Raw genomic sequence first — 19,110 nt, 5'->3', positions numbered from 1 at the left:
GTATCTCTGGTCATATCACTACTTTATTGCAACAGTTGTTTTCCTTCAATGCCATTTATAGTACATTTTCTCCTCCATCAAACCAATAAAAACTCCTAATTGAGTTATTAGAATGGAATATGATTTAAAACCATCCAAATCTGATTAAAGTCAAGCTCTCAGCTGTATTTGTATTAATTATCCTTTAACATTTCTCATTGTCCAAATGCATATGACGTCGCATGCCTTCATATTTACTGTAATTCAGAACCGCCCCCCAACCTGGAGGACAAAGTCCACTATTATCTAAAAATAGATACAGTTCAGTCAAAAACATCTGGCAAAACTGTTAGATTGGAGTAAACAGAAAGAGTTCCCTTCTATTTAGGTTTTAAAGAGGCTAAATAACAGTATTTATGGTTAAATTTTGACAAAAACAAAACATGTTGCATTTCTTTCCCTACTTGTCTTTCATTACCAAGTAAAAGAAGATTAGACCAATCCCATTAGGCACCTACCCTGTCACCTTCCTAAACCATATGCTGCACCATAGATCACCTGTTGCCATTTGGCATACTGACTTGCTCTTTAATCCCAGCCCTGCCTCAATAGGTGACACACAAATATGACAATGTACCAACAAGAATGAACATGATTGCCAATGCTTTTGCAAGTCAGGCAAAAAAAATCCAGAACTATTCAAATGAAGATTTTAAAACCTGTGAATATTTTGAGAAAAAACCTGCCCTTTTCTGTCAATATAAAAAGTCATAGTTGTTGAAGTTCACCGTGTGTAAAATAGAAACAAAAACCAAAGTGACAAATTCATTTTTTTGTTTAATGTACAAACTACTGACTGTCTCACTATTATCTATCAACAGCTGTATGTTCATTTTCCTAAATAATCTGTGAAGGAATCCTAATATAGTTTGTTTGAGGTCATGGCAAGGAGGCAAAGGCAAGTTTTTTTTTTCTGGGTCACTGAGTACACACACACACACACACACACACACACACACACACACACAAACACACACACACACACACACTCACACACACACACACACACACTCACACACACACACACACACACATGAACAAGAGCGATGTGTGGCTGCTCTGACTTTGGACCAGAAGAACAGCTGATCCTACCAGTCTCTGGACCAAACGGAATATACTATATCAACCCACCACCCCCCTTTTCCCCCAAAATACACACACATGCAGTTTGACACGTCCCTGCATGCTCCACAGTGGATTGCAGTCATTGTGATGCATCATACAATGACACAGCTGAGCTCACACGCACAACTGAACACACGTCTCTACAAGTTCAACCTGTCACACACTTAAGTTGTTGTGGGATCAATTGCCAAACATCACTTTACATTCCCCTCAGAATACAGGTTATTGTCGAAAATATACGCATGTGCAAGTTGTTGTTTACAGGTGGTGAATAATATGGGTGCCATGTCCCTCTGATCCAATATTGCATTAAATCAGGGGGATCCAAAGCTTCTTCTCCAAATATTTTTATTTGTTAAAGAGAGGATGAGAATTGGGTAAGAATCCGATTTTTAAATTGTTTAAGTATTATCTCATTTGTTTCCATTGAGTTATTCTATAAATGTCAATTGCAGTGGTTGATTTTAGCAATGAAATAATCCATAGGTATAAGGATATTGTAAAATTTACAATACATTTAAAACATGAAAAAAATGATCACTGGACTACATGCAATTACTCCTGATTAAAAAAAACTGTAGTCACTTGATTGCAATAAAATACATATTTATTTAACAAAGAAAAAATGTCTAGTGACTGCAAGAAAGATAGAACTTTTTAGTTTGGATATTCTACATATACACATTTATTTCTGTGAACCAAAATACAGTTTTTTACATTGATTAGAAATAAGGGAAAGCCACTGTTTTAGGCTGTATGGAAGATTAGGGTTTATATTCAATAATATTTTCATAATTTTCTCCAGGACAATAAAAACCGGGCAGCGTGCCACAGGCGTCACGCTGGCCGTAGTTTGGATACTTGTGCATTAGATCTTCCTGTAATTAGGTTCTTAGTCCCGGCAGCCTTGTTTACAAGGCCTGGCGGGTTCACAGTAAAGACTGAAATAGAAGATGACTCATTCTCCATCTTCATAGATGAATCCAACTGTCTGTCTGTTTCACTATATTTAACTCCATATACTGTATATGTATGCACTGTTTGTTTTTCTGGTTTTATCATTCCAGTCCTTCTTCTATACCCAAAGCAGAAGGTCACTGTGGTGACACTTAGGGCGTATTCACACCTGCCCTGTTTGGTTTGGAGTGGGCACCTTATGGGCTGGTGTGAATACAAACCAGTGAACCCTGAAGCGGAGTAAACAACTGGTCCCAGAGGGAGAGGTGGTCTCGGTTCGCTTGCAAGCCAACCATGGTGTGGTTTGCTATATGTGGGATAGTTACTGCAGCATGGTTCGAACCAGTTCCGACATAAACACACCTTTTTTCCAAAGCAGGAGCATTATGGGAAAGTTGATTGGTTGGCAGTGAGTGAGATCACATGAGTCAGGTTCAATGTGTGGCAATGTTGACAAAGGAATTTCTACAGATCTTCAACAGAATTTCAACAGAATTTCAAAAAAAAACCAACAAATGGCGATACATTTAAGACGTTGAACTCTAGGAAGAATGAATACAAGTCCAGACCAAAGAAAATGAACTATATTCTCTGCAGAAAAGTGTGAGGAACATCTAGTTTCTACCTCATTTCCTAAAATCAGTAAAAAATGCTTTTGTTTAGCCAAGCTATTCTATGTGAACTTACTGCACTGGACCAAATGTTGACTTTATGTAGTGGGAATATGTATTTTGCTTGTTTGACTGGTCACACTGTCGCTGGTGTTCCGCTTTCACGCTCTCATTCCAGTCTACTTGAGAGCAGCTGCTGGGTACACTGTTGTGCTGAGAGCTTTTTCCATGTCAGAGTTTGGAGGGCCACTTTCCGTCTGCCTGTGACAGGAAACACGCTGACCTACTGAGGAGAGAGCCAAAATGAAGATCGTATTTTACATTGCGACCCCCTCTCGCTAGAGCGCACTTCCAGGCAGCACGCATATTCCCTTGAAAATAGTCCTTCAGCATGGCATCAATAATTCACACATTTTTCTCTCTGTTCATTTTGATGTTCTAATGCTGGCTAAACATACTAGTCATCAGTGCTATATTACGACCAATTTAATGATGTCAAGAAATAATCTGGTGCTTTGTCACACACAACAGAATGAACTTCACGCTATAACTCATCTGAAATTATAGCAAATTATGTTTTTTGTGGATTTTTTTTTAAAGGGGAGTTTTTTATACTTTGAGGATTTCCGAGATCATGTTTTGCCAAAGACTGTAATTTAGCTAATGGCACACACCCATTGATTGTAATCTTCATTTAGAAAACATTTACAAAAACCGATTGGCTAACCACCAATTCAGGATGTCCCTCCCGCCTCTGGGAGCTGGGATAGGCTCCAGCACCCCTGGTAGTGAGGATAATGTGGTTCAGAAAATGAGATGAGATGTTAAAAGTCCCATGAAATCAAATTAAAATGAATAAATTGGGCAAAAGTAAGAAGTAAACAGTTTTTAACAACCCTGACAATTTCGAATCAATTAAAAGAATGAATACACATGGATATCTATTTTTAAAAAATAGGGGGTGGGGGACTCCAGATTTACATAGTTCATACTGGAGTTTTAAAAAAAGAAATGTTTCCTATAATCCTGTGGGTTTAAATTTCTTCTTTTCTTGTCTGTCTCTATCTCTCTGTGCTGCAGAGAATCTTGTAATCCAATAATCCATTTTAATCCAAATGAAGATTATGTGAGGTGAAAGAGCCACTTTGTGCATGTGATTATCCTCCAATTGAAACCACTCTTACAGTTTGTTTGTCAGCATTAAGCACATGTAATAGTTTGTTGCTCATTATTGTGTGTTAGGTTTTGTTTATTTTGTCGTTTTTTTGTTTTGTTTTTGTGTGTGGCCACATTGTGCTGACTGATTCTTTTTAGAGAGCAGCTGTTCATTTCTGAGCACCCTCCCCTTGGTTCTTCATCCCTTCCCTCTGTTGTGTGCATTAGTGGAGGTCACTCCAGCACTCTTTAATCCTGCCAGTCTGATCCCCATCACGTTTCACCTTCTTTACATTCAAGTCAACCTACTGCCCCACTGCCTCGTCATATTAAGCCAACACCTTCACCAATTGCACGCCTCCATTTATTTACCGGTCCAGTCGACACCTCGCAGACGGCCATAGCCGTCATAACTGTGACCCTGCAAACGTCTTACAAAATCCCATCAAAGATCAGACACTCTGAGCCAACTGGGTTTAATCATCCTCCTCTGTTGGCTCGTCAGTCGTCACTTAGCCCCACGAAATCCTCACTGAATCACAATTGGACCAGCGTCCATGTGTTCTTAGATTCCCGTGCAGTTGCAATCCCGTACTCGGCACTATTTTTAAGCTGCTCAGCTGGCACTACCACCGCCACCCCCTCCAATCACTGCCACAGTTGCACACGCCCTCACAGACATGTGTGCAGTATGGTTGGTATGAAAGCCCTCTGCCTTTACGATGTCCTTGTACGGACATTTGACCCACACACCAGCAGGCAACTCTGGTCTGGCTTTCCATTCAGTGTGACTAGTCCTTAAAAACATACTGTATTGCCCTCAAGTCAAGATCTCGACTGCTTGCACAGTTCTACCTCTCATTGCATGTAAATATAAAGTGTGCAAACTGTGTATATAAGATCTATTTACGGTTTGGATGTATGGCGCACATGTGTTAACGCATGATCCTGAGCCATTTTTACGTTCAACACAAATAGACATCATTAATGGCCCTCAGCCTATATTGCCCCTAGTGTATGTATGGATGCTAGAATATAATGCACTGCATGCATCACATTTCCAGTGTGCATTTCACCGCGGACCGTTTTAGCATTGAACTCTCGAACCTGACCACCGGACATCGTCCGAAAGTATACACTAAGGTCATTCTCGACAAGCATTTTCTGTTCCACTAGGTAACCACCAAAATAGGCAATTAATGCAAAAAAAAAATGACTGAAGCTCAATTGAGAAGAAAGTGGTTATGTTGTGAAGTGAGTTAGTGAATTGATATATTCCAAAAGATACTATGTTTAAAAAGCTTACTTATAATACAATAACCTACTGAGATGTTGTTTGCAAAGCCATGTCCCCAAACCAGGTTTTTTTTAGGCTGTATCTGTCATGCAAGTCTGGAATTTAATTTTTTTAAATAGTGCTGTTTTGTGGGCTCTCATGAGGTGCATCTGATGTCCTTTTCATGCATTGTGATTGATGTAGCTGAGCGGATCAATATGAATGTTGCCCTGATTGCTGCTGCAGTATGTAGAATTACCAGTAAATTAACTGGGCAAACAGTGCTAAATGTGTACAAAGTTTTTGTATATAAGTATGTTAAACTCCAAAACCCTGGATGAAAATATCAGCCAGCCGTCAAAGTGTACGTTCGTGTATTTATGTGAACCGTATGATAAACATACACATGAATGCATCTGTTTTGGATGGTCTGTCCTCTCCCCAAGACTAGTAGGTCAGTAGCCCAGAGAGAATCAATGGAGGCAGAAGAGGCCTGATGACGTTGTTATCTTTCTATGAGGTGGGTCTTCATGAGCCAAAATCCCAATAAATGCAAAGTCTCCCTCTGTGCAGGACAACTGGAGCATGGTCAGCAAAATCCACCAAGTGTTATGCATGTGCAAATGTGAGGAAACAAGGTTACGAGTGGACGAGAAGAGGAATTGGCGTGCGTTTATCGGGTTTGCTAACAGCATGAAATGAGGGCAGTCTTGTCAGCGGAGTAGAACAGAGAAGTAGGCTAAAGAATTGTCTCCCGTTATCAAAAGGCCTCTTGTGCTCTGAGGGAAATTGGGGCTACAGGAATGTCCATGTGACCAAAACGTGATGGTGATTGCTCACACATATGCTAACAAACTGCTGCCCCACTGACCTAAAAACAAATATCAAGATTATGTGGGCCAAGGTAGTGTGAGTTTAATACATCTAGTTTTTCAGTCACAGGGAAAAATTTTTTAGATGATGACACTGGTCTGTTGGCGTCATCGGCCTGTGTTGGTAGATAATTGGGGGATTACCGTAGCGGTCACATGCCTGTTGCAACGCTATAGAGCAATGGTCTCCAAACTATTCCACATAGGGCTGCAGTGGGTACAGGTTTTCATTCCAACCCAGAAAAAAAGGACACATTTTCACTAATCTGGTGTCCTAACAGTGAAATCAGTGGATTGCAGTCAGGTGCTTCTTGTTTTCTGCTGAAATCTCATTGGTTAAAGTCTCTGGGCTGGATCGGTTGGAAAACAAAGCCTTGAAGACTGGTTTGGGGACCCCTGCTATAGAGGATGGCCTTCATTTCATGGATGACAAGACTTGTGTACAGGCAAGGTTGTCTCATTGAGGACTTTTTCTGTCAAAATCGAGCTCTTTAGGCCTTTCTTGTTTGTTGCTTGTGTGTAGTGCTTAACTTTAATCATCACATGTTGTGTTCTCCCATTTCTTTGTTTTCCCTTAGTTTTTTTAAAGTGCATTCTGAGTTTGTGTCTTGTTATGTTTGAAAAAGCACTGTGTGACCACTGCCTGTGAAAAGTACAACACAACCAAGGCAGGTTTGTTTCCATAACGGGCTAAAATTAATGTATATATTCGTAAAATAATATTGCCAAACTCCAAATAACTATACTTTGAAACTGTGGCAATAAATAGCATTGTCATGGTGGTTTGACTTTGGAATTTCCGTCTCCTTGTTTGGGGAGCTTTTTGTGGCGGGACTCACTATTATTTTCTTGGGTGTGTGTCACTGCACTTTTGGAAGCTTTTTCTACGCACAATGTCAAATATCCACTCCTTCAATAATGGCGAACGTAGCCACAAGCACATGCCACACCGCTGCTAAAATTGCTGGACAGTTGAGGTTAACTTAGTGCATGATTTCAAACAAAACGGTCATGGAAGTGGTTGCAGAGAAATTGTTTTGACCTCTCCAAGGGTTGTAAAACAAAGCAACAGGGTGAAGGGTAAAATAAAAAAGAATGGAAATGCAGCTGCATTAATGTAGTTTAGAACAAGTGAAAAATCTAAGAGTCAAAAAGGCCACAAATAAACCAACACTTTAACAGCCAGACCAAGTGACATTTTATTCTACTTTTGTCTAAGGTCGTGTTGTGTATACAAATACATTTCAGTGGCTGAAGGGTGAAGACGGAGGCGGCCTTAAATGAGCTCACATGTAAATATAGGTTTTTGGTGTTCTACATAGCAATTAGAGAGTGATGGCGGGACAAACAGGGATCATAGCTGGGGGGTGGGGGGGGGGGGGGAATCATAAGGGGATATGTGTGCCTGCACGCATCAGAGGGGTGAATAAGTTCAGAAGGTCCCATGTCGGCCAGGGGGCTCGCAAGTGTCCAGGTGCTAGAATCCTCCAGCAGAGCCAATGCTGACCATGGGTCTATATCAAGAGCTGGCTTGAGTTTCAACTCCATGTGCTGATGATGGAGGATTATTCTGAGAAATCGCCTGGAATAACTGTTCCAAATTAACTCCGGCTAATGAAGAGAGCGGAAGGTATAGAGAGATGATGGATCCGTGCTTATGACTGACTGACTGTCCTTCCAGTTCTGCTATCCAGGAGAACAAAGCCAGTGTCTAGGGACCACTCGGTAAAGGAGAAAATGAAAATGTCAGCATTCCAAAATCCTGCAGCTCTATGCGCAGGCCACACATTCCTGATCCTTCAGAGGACAGTCCAGTAGCTTTGCGCAAGGATCACTTGGTGAAAGTTGGACAGTTTAGTTGAACAAACACTGACTTTGCTCTGAGGCAGAAACTCATGGATGAACAAGGTCCTATCTTGGCCTATATTTTAAAGTTCACCTGGAACTATCAAAGAACCATCACAGCTTTGGAACAGCATAAAGAGTCTGTTTTCATCCACACAAGGTGTGAAAGCTTAGTCAACACACTCCAATTTCAGACTTTTTATATAACAAAAATGGTGTATGAGTGAGTTTTTAAGCTGTACGTATGGCAACCATGACCAGAGGCAACAGGACAAAAGACAGGTTTTATTTTTCTTCTTTTTTTTTTTTTTTTACATAACAGTGACTAAGAACACTAAAGTGTGTCACATTGTTACTGACGTGGCATCCAAACAACAACAAAACCAGCGATGCTTCATCTAGCTGTAAAGTGGAATTCATATTTGACTAAAAACAGGTTGAAATGTCTCTTAAAAATTTAACTTTAGAATCATCATTTAGATAAATAGTAAAAGAGAAATAATGAGATAATAGTGGTTTGTGGGCGAAATTCTTTAGGCGTTCTCAGTTTTGGATCAAAAACAATGACACTGCTTCGTAGATTGTAGGCAAATTAAGTTCCTGACGTCATGTTGTGGTTGATGACAACAACACAAACTCGTCCATCAACTGAATCTCAGCTTTTGCAGCCAAATATACTGCACTCCATGTTTCCTCAGACTACATATTATGTAAGTAAAACCGCACGAACACAAATGCCATGGCTCCAGATACTTAGAGCCAAGTCTCAATTTGGAGAGTGTAAATGCTGCATACTTAAGTTATCACCATGACAGTTAGTTTTGGAGTTAAAACGTTTCATAAAGACGTTTACTTTAATGGATGCTATTAATGGTGGGATGCAAAGTCAAGTCTCCAGACCTTCATTTGAAATCCAATATTATGACAGGTTGGACATCTGGTGTTTGTTAAGAGAACTGCAGTTCAATTCAGGTAACATACATATAAAAGAAATATGGCAAATTCCCACAATTCCCGTGCATTAAACACTCATATTTTGTATAACCACGACTGACACTTGTCCTAACCACATCTTGTCAAATAAACTTTAAAAGTCTGCACTCTCTTCTACAACAAAGGACAATTTAGAGCCACAATCTTCCCAACGACAGTACATTATATTGTTTTTTTGTCTTTAAGAAGCGTTTTAGAAGCAATCCATAGAAATGTGTGCATGCCCAGTGCATACAAACCTCAAATATTAATAACAATATTATAATACTATAATACTACTGCTCTGACAATAAGAGTATCACTGCCATCTGCTGTAGTAGATGTGCAAGTAAACTATTAATTTTTTCGCAACTTTTTTTCAGTACTGCATGTGTAATTAAACTATATTTTAGTTTAGTCAAAATAAAATTCCACCACACACCCAATTATAAGTGGGAGGAGAGCTTGAAAAAATGTCATCTTTGTGGTTTGTGTCACCAGTTTTCTTTGTGAGTTTAGTTGCATAATAGGTAAACAGTAGCTATTTTTATTTCTTAAATGTGAAGTTTGTTGAAAGACAAAGAATGTTCAGTGCCTAAACCTTAACTCTTTATAGATAACACATTTAAGTGATTGGCGGCGCTAGACATCCACTCCATTTGGACTGTGAGAGAGCAATGATCACTGCCAAACCCCACAGTCCATATGGATTGGACGGCTCGCACTTCCAATACTACTGAAAGATGAGCATTTAGTGGCCGTCCTCCCAGTTTAAAGGAATTGGATGCCAATGAGTCAAATGCAATGAAGTGTTATTGGGGGCGCCCACATATGAGGACATCACATTCTGGCTCAGTCATGCCACATTATAACAATTGCTAATGTTGTGGCCTACGTACATAACCCAAAATGTGATATTCACATAGAATAGTATACATAGATATATGTGTGTGTATGTATTTAAAAATAAAAAGTCATGTCCACATTTTGTAGTATGGGCAAGCATTGCAACCCATCTTAATAACTTTGTAACCTTGGGGGGCCGGGGACTGGCTGGTTATAGAGATTACCAGCTCTATTTTTATCCTTTAACAAAACAGTTCAAGTGGCTCTCAACTGGAACCCTCTCAGTCCCATTTGAGTCGCCATGTATAGTAAAAAAAAAAAAAAAACAGCAAAGAAACACCAGCCCCAATTTAATGAAAGGTTATTAAAGCAATAGCAATCATCTTCTTGTATAGGGTTGTAAAGTGAGCAGCCCTGGGATCAGATCCAACCTATCCCATCACTTTATGTAGGCTACTTAAGTATAACATCTGCCAACTACATGTTTCATCCTAAAATTCAAATGAAGATTATAGATATATAAAGAATATATCAGGTTCTGGGGGGTGCTAGAGCCTATCCCATTTAACTACAGGCGCCATACAGGCGGGGCACACCCATATTTTACTCATATGTTTTGGTATGTGGGAGAAAAGCGGAGTACCCAGTGAAAACCGACACAAGCCACAGTGAGCAACCCCTCTGGGATCGGACCCTCGACCCCAGAACAATTAGGCCAACGCACTAACCACCTGTATTATGCAGAAAAACGAAATTCTTTTTTTTTCTTCCAAACTACAATGTCGAATGTGTCGGATGTTTTCTTTTTTGTTTTGTTTTTTAATGCATTCTGAGTTTGTGTAAAAATACCCCGCTTCTCCTTTAAGCGGCGAAAACGAGATTATGACGTCAGCAGTAAAACCTGCTCTGTCTGACTTGGCCTGGGAAAAGTGAAGTGGTCGCCCACTTACTATTCACCTAACTTTCACCCTCGTTTTTCCCTTCTGATCTACTTCATATTCTTCATCGACGACATCGATTTCGTGACGTGCCTCATTTCATCATTTTTGGAAGATGATTTAGGCCGAGAGAAAAGTTCATTGAGTCTTCTTGGAGGAACCGGTGCGTGGCGGCCACTACCGGAGATGGATAAGCTAACCGATAGCTGACTTGTTAGCAGTAAAGTCAAAGGTCAAGAATAGGAGCGAATGGGAATGCTAACGCCGAGCTATTTTAGCATTTAATCGGCCAACCGAGTGACTTTGTTAGCCCGCTTCGTTCCATCGAAGCTGGCCGCTGTGGCTTCCTCGGGCCTGCTTGCGACACCGCGAATAGTTAGTCAAAAGGGAAGCTAATCCAGGAAGAAGCCCCTGCCCTTAAACACGGTCTTTCAATCAGCCCAGAGGAGGTGTTTACTTAGTAGTGCGATCTGAACAGAATGCTATCCAACGCGCAAAACCAGCCGCTCTTTCCTAACCCGAGCGGGCAACAGAATCCAGCCGGCCAGCAGCAGCAGAACCCCGCGGGTCTGTTTCCCCCTTTCCTGAGCAGACCCACCTTACAAATAAAGAAGAACGCCATTACCGACGACTACAAGGTGACCAACCAAGTGCTGGGTCTCGGAATCAATGGGAAGGTGCTCGAGATCTTCCAGAGGAAGACCGCTGACAAGTACGCACTAAAGGTATGTTTCACTCAGAAAAAAACATCGGTTGTGAGTACTTCTCAGTTTTTGTGTAAAAAGAAGGAAATTCACTGCTTGTCGTTATCTGTCTTGTCTTCCTGCTCGAGTTGTTGTGACATGCCAGAGGAAACTATGCTCAAGATAACACTTTGGAATTCTTAAATGATGTCACACGACTTCTCTCATCATCAGAAAAATACTTTGTATGGTTTGATTGTTTGTCTCAGCCTGTTTATTTATTTTAATTATGAGAGGGGACTTTTGAGGAATATAATACTCATTTTCTGGTAGAAGAGAGGTGCAGATCCGGCATTGTGTGTAGATCCTGCCTTTCAGGAGAAATACTGTCACCTGCACTGGTGAAGGTATTGTTTTTAGTTTGTTCCTTTCTAATGTGATAAATAAATTGATCGTACAGTCATTGAAAGTGAATCACTGAGTGAAAATGTTTTGTGAGGCTTTACTAAAACAACTGTTTTGCTGAAACAACTACATATTGTACGTTCCTATACATCGGATACATAAAAAGTAAATTCTCTATTATAACTAGACATTTATACATTGAGATCATCCATTGATCTTATTTTTTGAATTGGGAGGCATCGCTTCTGTTGTATTTTGACTTGGTGCCAATGGATTAAAAAAACAAGTGTTTTGTATTTTAATTCAGTGTCTATTATTTTCATTGTGTGTTAGGTTTTGTAGTTTATTGCTATCAGAGCATTATAAACTGATTGAACCAAGGAGTATATTAAAAATGTTCGGTTTTTAAAAGTTCAAATGTTACAACAATTTTGGACTTACTTTTATGGTTCCACAGTGTCTGCTAAACTATTTCCACCATGTTTTATTGATGAATTAGGTCACAGAGATGGAAGTCAGTACAGAAAGTATATGAATTATTAATGGTGTAAATTTCCCCCTTTTTTTCTTAATACGTTAATGGTGAAAATCTAGTCAAGAGACGAACTGGTATGTTATATTTGTTGAAGATAAAGCTGATCACTGAAACACAATCCTGTATCAAATCTCCAGTTGAGTAGTCTCACTACCTTTTTATCTTTTTGTTCCACATAGTCATCTTTATGTCACCTTGTGGGTTACCACCACTTTACCTCTAGGTCTATAGACTTTGCCTCCCTCAAGCTTATGGTAAAAAGATGTTTCTGTGACACAGTTGTCACAAACAATTTAGTACTGGTAAAATCTAACCCAGAGAACAATTATCATGGCGTGTAAGCCTCTTACATAGTCATTAGACACAAGATTAGGTAAACACTGCATCATATGAGAGCATCTGTTAATTCCACTTGCTATGATTTATAACTTCACCATACTCTTTTGTCCTGAGATATGCGAGTTGCTTTGAATAATTCATCAGCGGTCTGTATTTCACCCATACACTCCTGAATGAAAAGTTGCGTGGAAAAAAGCACAAATAATACCAGAACTGATTTATTACAACTTGACAATGGTATGTTTCTGTCAAAAATATTGCTCAGTGTTTTTTTCCGGCACATTTGTGTCCATTGAAGTTATCAAGAAACAAAAATATATCTGCCTCAAAGCCATCTTGAGGAAGTGTTATTAGTCACACAGTACTAATGTCGTTCCACTTTGTTTCAGTTTTACCATCACTTCCTCTCTCAGCTCTATCTCATTTTTATGAATGTGTTGTTCTGTTAGACACCTCGTGTATTAACTCACGATGGCATTGTTAGCCTCAATCATATGAGACTTTTCCCATTACTAATCAATAGAATCCTAATGTATCCTGTCAACAGCAAAAGAAAATCTATCATTGTTGTTGTTTTTTTTTTTGTTTTGCTGCATCCATTTGTCTTGCTTCCGTCCAGTAGTGTTACCATAAAGAATTCATGCACATCTTATTTTCATATAAACTACATTGCCGCAGGAATTTTCAGTCCACTTAATATCAATCCCGCAGGGTAATGCTCATACATAACAAATATTGTGTACAGTCAGTAATCAGACTGGGAGACAAACATGTTTGCTACTGTACCATGCAAACACTTACAGATGCACACCCTCATGTAGATTTAAGAGGCTTTTATGACTAATTCAAGTTTACCGATCCCATTCTAATCTTCTCTGCTCCCCTCGATTTCACTGGCTTATCGTCACTTCAGTGGGATTTCTCTGCTGTGACTCAAATGGCAGGTGGGAACTCCAGCATCTTTCCTCACCCCACCTCACACTGTCCCACTCGAAGCTCTTTGAGCCTTTGTGTTTGCATTGTGTGCCCATCTGCCCCCACCTTCTCATCAGGCATCTGGGTTTAGTCTCTGAGGGCCAAAAACAGATGGAATAGGGGGGTACAGTTATTGATTAAAAAAAAAAAACACCGCCAAAAAACAGTGGGGGTGTTATAGAAATGTCCCATGTGTGTGTATGTACATGTTTTTTTGTGTGTTGGTGTTGGGCTGGAGGTGTGTTTGTTATATATAGAATATATTTTGCTTTTTCTATTTTAGGGCTTGGCCAAGTCTCTTCTTACAGCCTGGCTAGTTGCAATTTAACCTTTCAACACTGCTTTGTAATTTCTGGCCAGGGCAAAACACAATAAGCATATAAATCAATCTGACCAGATATCCTGGAATTGATAGTTTGTCAAAGTTTGGTTGGATTGGCCGCCTAAATCCAAGTACAACATAGTGAGAGCAACCATTTTTGAAACAATGGATTTGTGGTGCTCTTAAAACACATGTCAGTAGAATTGTTATACTGAAATATGGTTTCAAAAAAGTCTTCAAAATACAATACAATTGTGTAAAACTGATATTCCTCCACCTACATTTCAGTTAAGTTTTGGAATTGTTAGGTAAAGTGCTTTTCATTCACACTGGGAAAGTCCAGATTCGCTTTCTTTGATCCAGACTGGGCCTGAACGATGTCTCGTTTGAACCCCAACATCGCGAGGTTGCAATATGCACACCGCAGCAAGTTTTCTTATTAAAGTTTTGCAACATTTCTTATTATGTTGACTTTGTCTACTAGGCGAAATATTAAAACATTACTTGTTGACCAAAAAGTAGAGCACGTCTTCTCTGTCAGTGTGTGCATTGAGCAAATTTCATCGCAAGAGAGTGCCATAATGACACTTTTCTGACTTTGCAAGATATGGTCCAATTATTAGCCAGATGAGGGCAGCACTGTGCTTCTTTTGTCCGCAGTGTTTCCTTCCTAAATTGCTTATTGATGAATTCAACACATGCATGGTCATCACTTTTTATCTTTTCTTATTCCTCCTCTGCTTATCTAGATGCTACAGGACTGCCCAAAAGCACGTAGAGAAGTGGAGCTCCATTGGAGGGCGTCGCCTTGTTCCAACATTGTGAGGATAATTGATGTCTATGAGAACCTCTATCAAAGCCGCAAATGCTTGCTAATAGTCATGGAATGGTGAGTATACAAATCAACTCACGCAAGAAAATTGGCATTTTCTATACCATCACTTGTCGTCCGTCCTAATTAGGGTTGCAGGCGAGTTTGACATGGTACTAACTGCCTTTTGGCATGAGGAGGGGTAAACCCTGCAATTGCTATGCACTCATCATTGGAATTTTCGCCCTTGGCACCGAGTTCTTTTAACAATTTAAAAAGATTTTTGGATATCAAAATGGTTTCAATTACTATGAAGCAATTATTTGTTGTTAATCAGTGTAAAAATACATGTTTTACACTCTTCAAAGGATGTCAAATGTTACCTCGTATACTAAAAATAAGGAGCAGGGGCAAGAGTTGAGATCAAGACCAAAGGTGGACATTTTTTTAGTGAACCCCAAAGCTGCATTATTTCCTTCCATTACTATCAAGAATCTTCACATGAGAATGTAAAATGAAAGTGTGGTACTGCACGCAGAGACTGGTTTTGCGATGGTGTCAGATATGTGCATTCAGAGGAGCCGTTGTCATCTTCGGGGCTAACCACTGAAAATGTGTGAAGATCGAACAAACCAAGACATTGTGTTCCCACCAAGAATAGCTTGCTGAATTTGCATTTCTCAAATAGTGAAAGACCAATTTCGAGAAATTTCAAATCGGCTGTGGTTGAACTCAACAGTCACTCTGAAGACTGCCCACGCGTTTACATTTAAGCCTCCACAAATTGTGCAGTCATGGCTCTTTGGTGACACTTTAAAACCCCAATCATCAATTAATCACCTGAGACAAAGTCAGCAGTGTATTCCCATGCATCATTCAATTTAGTTTTACTGGCAATTACCAATTTCTGATGACATTGAGGGGGAAGCCTATGACTGAAATTATGAATGTCCATTGTAGCAACAATTTTAAATGATATACATGCATTTATTGACCGTATTATTCGTGTTAAATAAAATGAAATCATTGGATTTCAATGTCCGACTTTAAAATGTGTGCATTCTGTTGCAGCATGGATGGAGGGGAACTCTTCAGTCGAATTCAGGACAGAGGGGACCAGGCCTTTACAGAGAGGGGTATTTAACAAATGACAGCATTTTCCAAATGACTTCTGCCAGTCTCATTTAACAATATTTACGTATTCAGTTGAGTCTTCTAATTTTTTCATCGTACCTTCTATACTAAACCTGCTTTTTTTTATACCAGAGGCATCTGACATAATGAAGAGTATAGGGGAGGCCATACAATACCTGCATGCTGTCAACATTGCACACAGGGACGTTAAGGTAAGTCGGAGCATTTTCCATCACTTTCTTTCTTTGTAATGAGAAGTTATGAGTAATATCAGTCGCTCAAGTAATTGATGTGATACTTGCTACAGCCAGAGAATTTACTGTACTCCACCAAGAGGCCAAGTGCATTACTCAAACTCACAGACTTTGGCTTTGCCAAGGAGACCACCTCACACAACTCTCTTGCCACTCCCTGCTACACACCTTATTATGTTGGTAAGAATTCTTCCATGTGTTTACAGGCATTTAAATCCATGGCTTGCTAATTAACCACAGTGTTCTAATTCTTCTAACGGTTCATATCACTCTCCACAGCTCCTGAAGTTCTGGGCCCAGAAAAATATGACAAATCGTGTGACATGTGGTCTTTGGGTGTCATTATGTATATTCTGTAAGTAAATACTTAATGTAGCAGTATATAGAGTTGTTTTATGTGTTTATTTTTTCCCCTGGAGTGAATCATGACTCTTGTCATTTCTTAGGTTGTGTGGATACCCACCTTTCTATTCCAACCATGGCCTAGCCATTTCTCCTGGGATGAAGAAGCGGATTAGGATGGGACAATATGAGTTTCCCAATCCTGAGTGGTCTGACGTGTCAGAAGAAGGTGATAATAACCACAAACTGTCATGTTCAATTTGACTTTTGCGAGCAAACGCAAAAGGCTGGGGAAAAATGAGACGTGTTTAGAAGGAAAAAGTGTAGACCAATCGTTGACAGATAGCTTCAAATTATATGGTGACGATCTTGTTGCATGTTTGACTTCATCTCATCATTTCATCTGTCAAAAAACAAACAAAAATAAACCGAAGGTGGAATTCCCCATTTCCACTGCGCAGCTCGTCAAGGAATGACTATGTCGAGGCAATCCTAACATTCATTATTTTTATTGTACTGTTCTAATAGTCGCGAATCTTGATGAATTATTTTGGAATACTCTTTTGGTAGGATTGTATCATTTTATCAGTGTGCAAAAAGTGCTCTTGGTGGGACTCTAGAAATCCAAATCTAGAATTTTCTTGTATGGTTATTGCTGAGTGTCAACGTTCAATCACAGCATGGTTTCTTCATTTTACATCAGCTAAACAGCTGATTAGGACACTCCTGAAGACGGAGCCCACCCAAAGGATGACCATCACTGAGTTCATGAATCACCCTTGGATCAATGTAAAAGCCACTACACCTTGCTCTCCATCGTTTTCATTCCAAAGGTATCGTGTCAAATCACATTGTTGCATGTCAATCTACAGCAATCGATGGAGGTGCCCCAGACGCCGCTGCACACTAGCCGGGTCTTAAAAGAAGAGAAGGACGCATGGGAGGATGTCAAGGTCTGTTGCTTGTTTTTGAGGCTTGCGCTGTTGCAAAACAGTACCGACGTACGTCCTGTGCTCTTTTTTTTTTCTTCAGGAGGAAATGACCAGTGCCTTGGCGACCATGAGGGTTGACTACGAGCAAATAAAGATAAAGACCATTGAGGATTCGACCAATCGATTGCTGAAAAAAAGAAGGGAGAAAGCCAATAAAGTCATGGTGGACACTCAGTCTGCTGCCCACTGAAAGATGCACATATGGATTATAAAAAAGGAAGCAATAAGTTGGTGACATGAGTCGCACTGCATGGATTTCTCAGTGTTTTATTTTTCACGGTCAAGTCTAGCATTTTGGAGATTTTTTTGTTTTTGTTTAGCATTTTAATGCCACCCTTGTCCCCTTTTGCAGAGGTTCTTAAACTGTGGTTTTACTCGAGCAAAGAATATTTTCAATTGGAAAAGATGAGGGAAGAGAAGCACTCTGTTATTCCTTTCCTTTTTTTAAATTGTTGGGATGCCACAATGTTAGCAACTCAAACTAGTGAATGTTAAAGGAAATGGCTAAAGCCCAAAAACCAATGCAACGCAGGAATTTTTTGACACGTACACAATGCAAGCAGATGTATTTCAAACTGACGAGTGGATTGTAAGCACTGTCATGCCTGGAGTGAGCAAGGAATAGTTGTTCATTCATCTGTCCTTTTTGAGGTTCGGATTGTCATACTGAATGTTATCACCAGGGCCATTCTGACCTGTAGCCTCCTCCCCCAGCCCTTTCCAATCACCTGCCTTAAGATTTTATTGTTACAGGTCCAGTCACTGGGCAGAGAAGGTAGCGCCACCTGCACGTAGCTTAAAAAAAAAAAAAGATTCAAATGTATTTTTTCACAGATTTTTTACAGACATATTTTAGCACCTACCGAATTGACTTTTTATTTGTGGCATTTAGCAACCTCATGTATTTGTTGCCAGATTTCAGGTTAACCCTATGCAGATGGTGTGCCATTTTAAAGCACTGCTTGTGAACCTTTTCTTGATGGTGTTGGGTTTTGTTTGCTCAGTGTTTTGAAGAGATGGGGAGTGCATGTTTCCGTGGGGCAGGAGAACCTCTTGACTGAGAAGCACTGTGGTTTCGAACTACTCTTTATTAGTACATTCTTTTGACAACAACCGCACCTCTTCATACCTGCCATAATGTACTCGAGTCTCGTCATGTGACGCACCACCAGCAAAGGGTGTGAATGATGAAATCCTCCTCAGTGTTCATATGCCTTTCAGGACCCGCCCGCCCGCCCGGCTAACTTGGGATTATGGGGCACTATTGTGTTTATTTTGAGATTTGTTTGTACACCTACATCATGATGCACCCACAAATATCGCACTGTAAAACTTGGCTTAAAAGTTTGACTTTACCTTTTTGTCCTGCTCATTTTAGTAGCAGACTTCTTTTCCTCTTCAATCAGCTGTAACTGCCATAATTTTGTCTGCTTGCTTTCAATTAAATACACACAAACCAAACATTGGCTTTTTCCTTTGATATTTAAATTGGTAGTCTAATATTGATCATGTCTATTAAGGTAGTATGCTGGTATATTGTAAATGTTGAGATTTATCTGCAACTTTAGCATGCACAAATCTCTCGCTCTCTCTCTCTCTCTCTCTCTCTCTCTCTCTATATATATATATATATATATATATATATATATATATATATATATATATATATATATATATATATA

The 19,110-nt window shown here is 39.7% G+C and overlaps 1 protein-coding gene across 1 annotated transcript; it reads left to right on the top strand.

The window, feature by feature from the left end:
- The first annotated feature begins 10,590 nt into the window (after positions 1-10,590).
- On the top strand, positions 10,591-18,578 carry mapkapk2a (MAPK activated protein kinase 2a). The gene is made up of 10 exons (XM_077726862.1): positions 10,591-11,361; positions 14,645-14,784; positions 15,778-15,842; positions 15,973-16,052; positions 16,148-16,274; positions 16,374-16,449; positions 16,541-16,665; positions 17,140-17,225; positions 17,309-17,389; positions 17,469-18,578. The coding sequence occupies exons 1-10, from the start codon at positions 11,116-11,118 to the stop codon at positions 17,616-17,618; spliced, it is 1,176 nt and encodes a 391-aa protein (XP_077582988.1). The 5' UTR covers positions 10,591-11,115; the 3' UTR covers positions 17,619-18,578.
- The last annotated feature ends 532 nt before the right edge of the window (positions 18,579-19,110 follow it).

Source organism: Stigmatopora nigra, chromosome 10, assembly GCF_051989575.1.
Source record: "Stigmatopora nigra isolate UIUO_SnigA chromosome 10, RoL_Snig_1.1, whole genome shotgun sequence".
Lineage (NCBI taxonomy): Eukaryota > Metazoa > Chordata > Actinopteri > Syngnathiformes > Syngnathidae > Stigmatopora > Stigmatopora nigra.
Note: the sequence above shows the minus strand (reverse complement) of the source record. Positions and strands in the feature narration are given on the sequence as shown.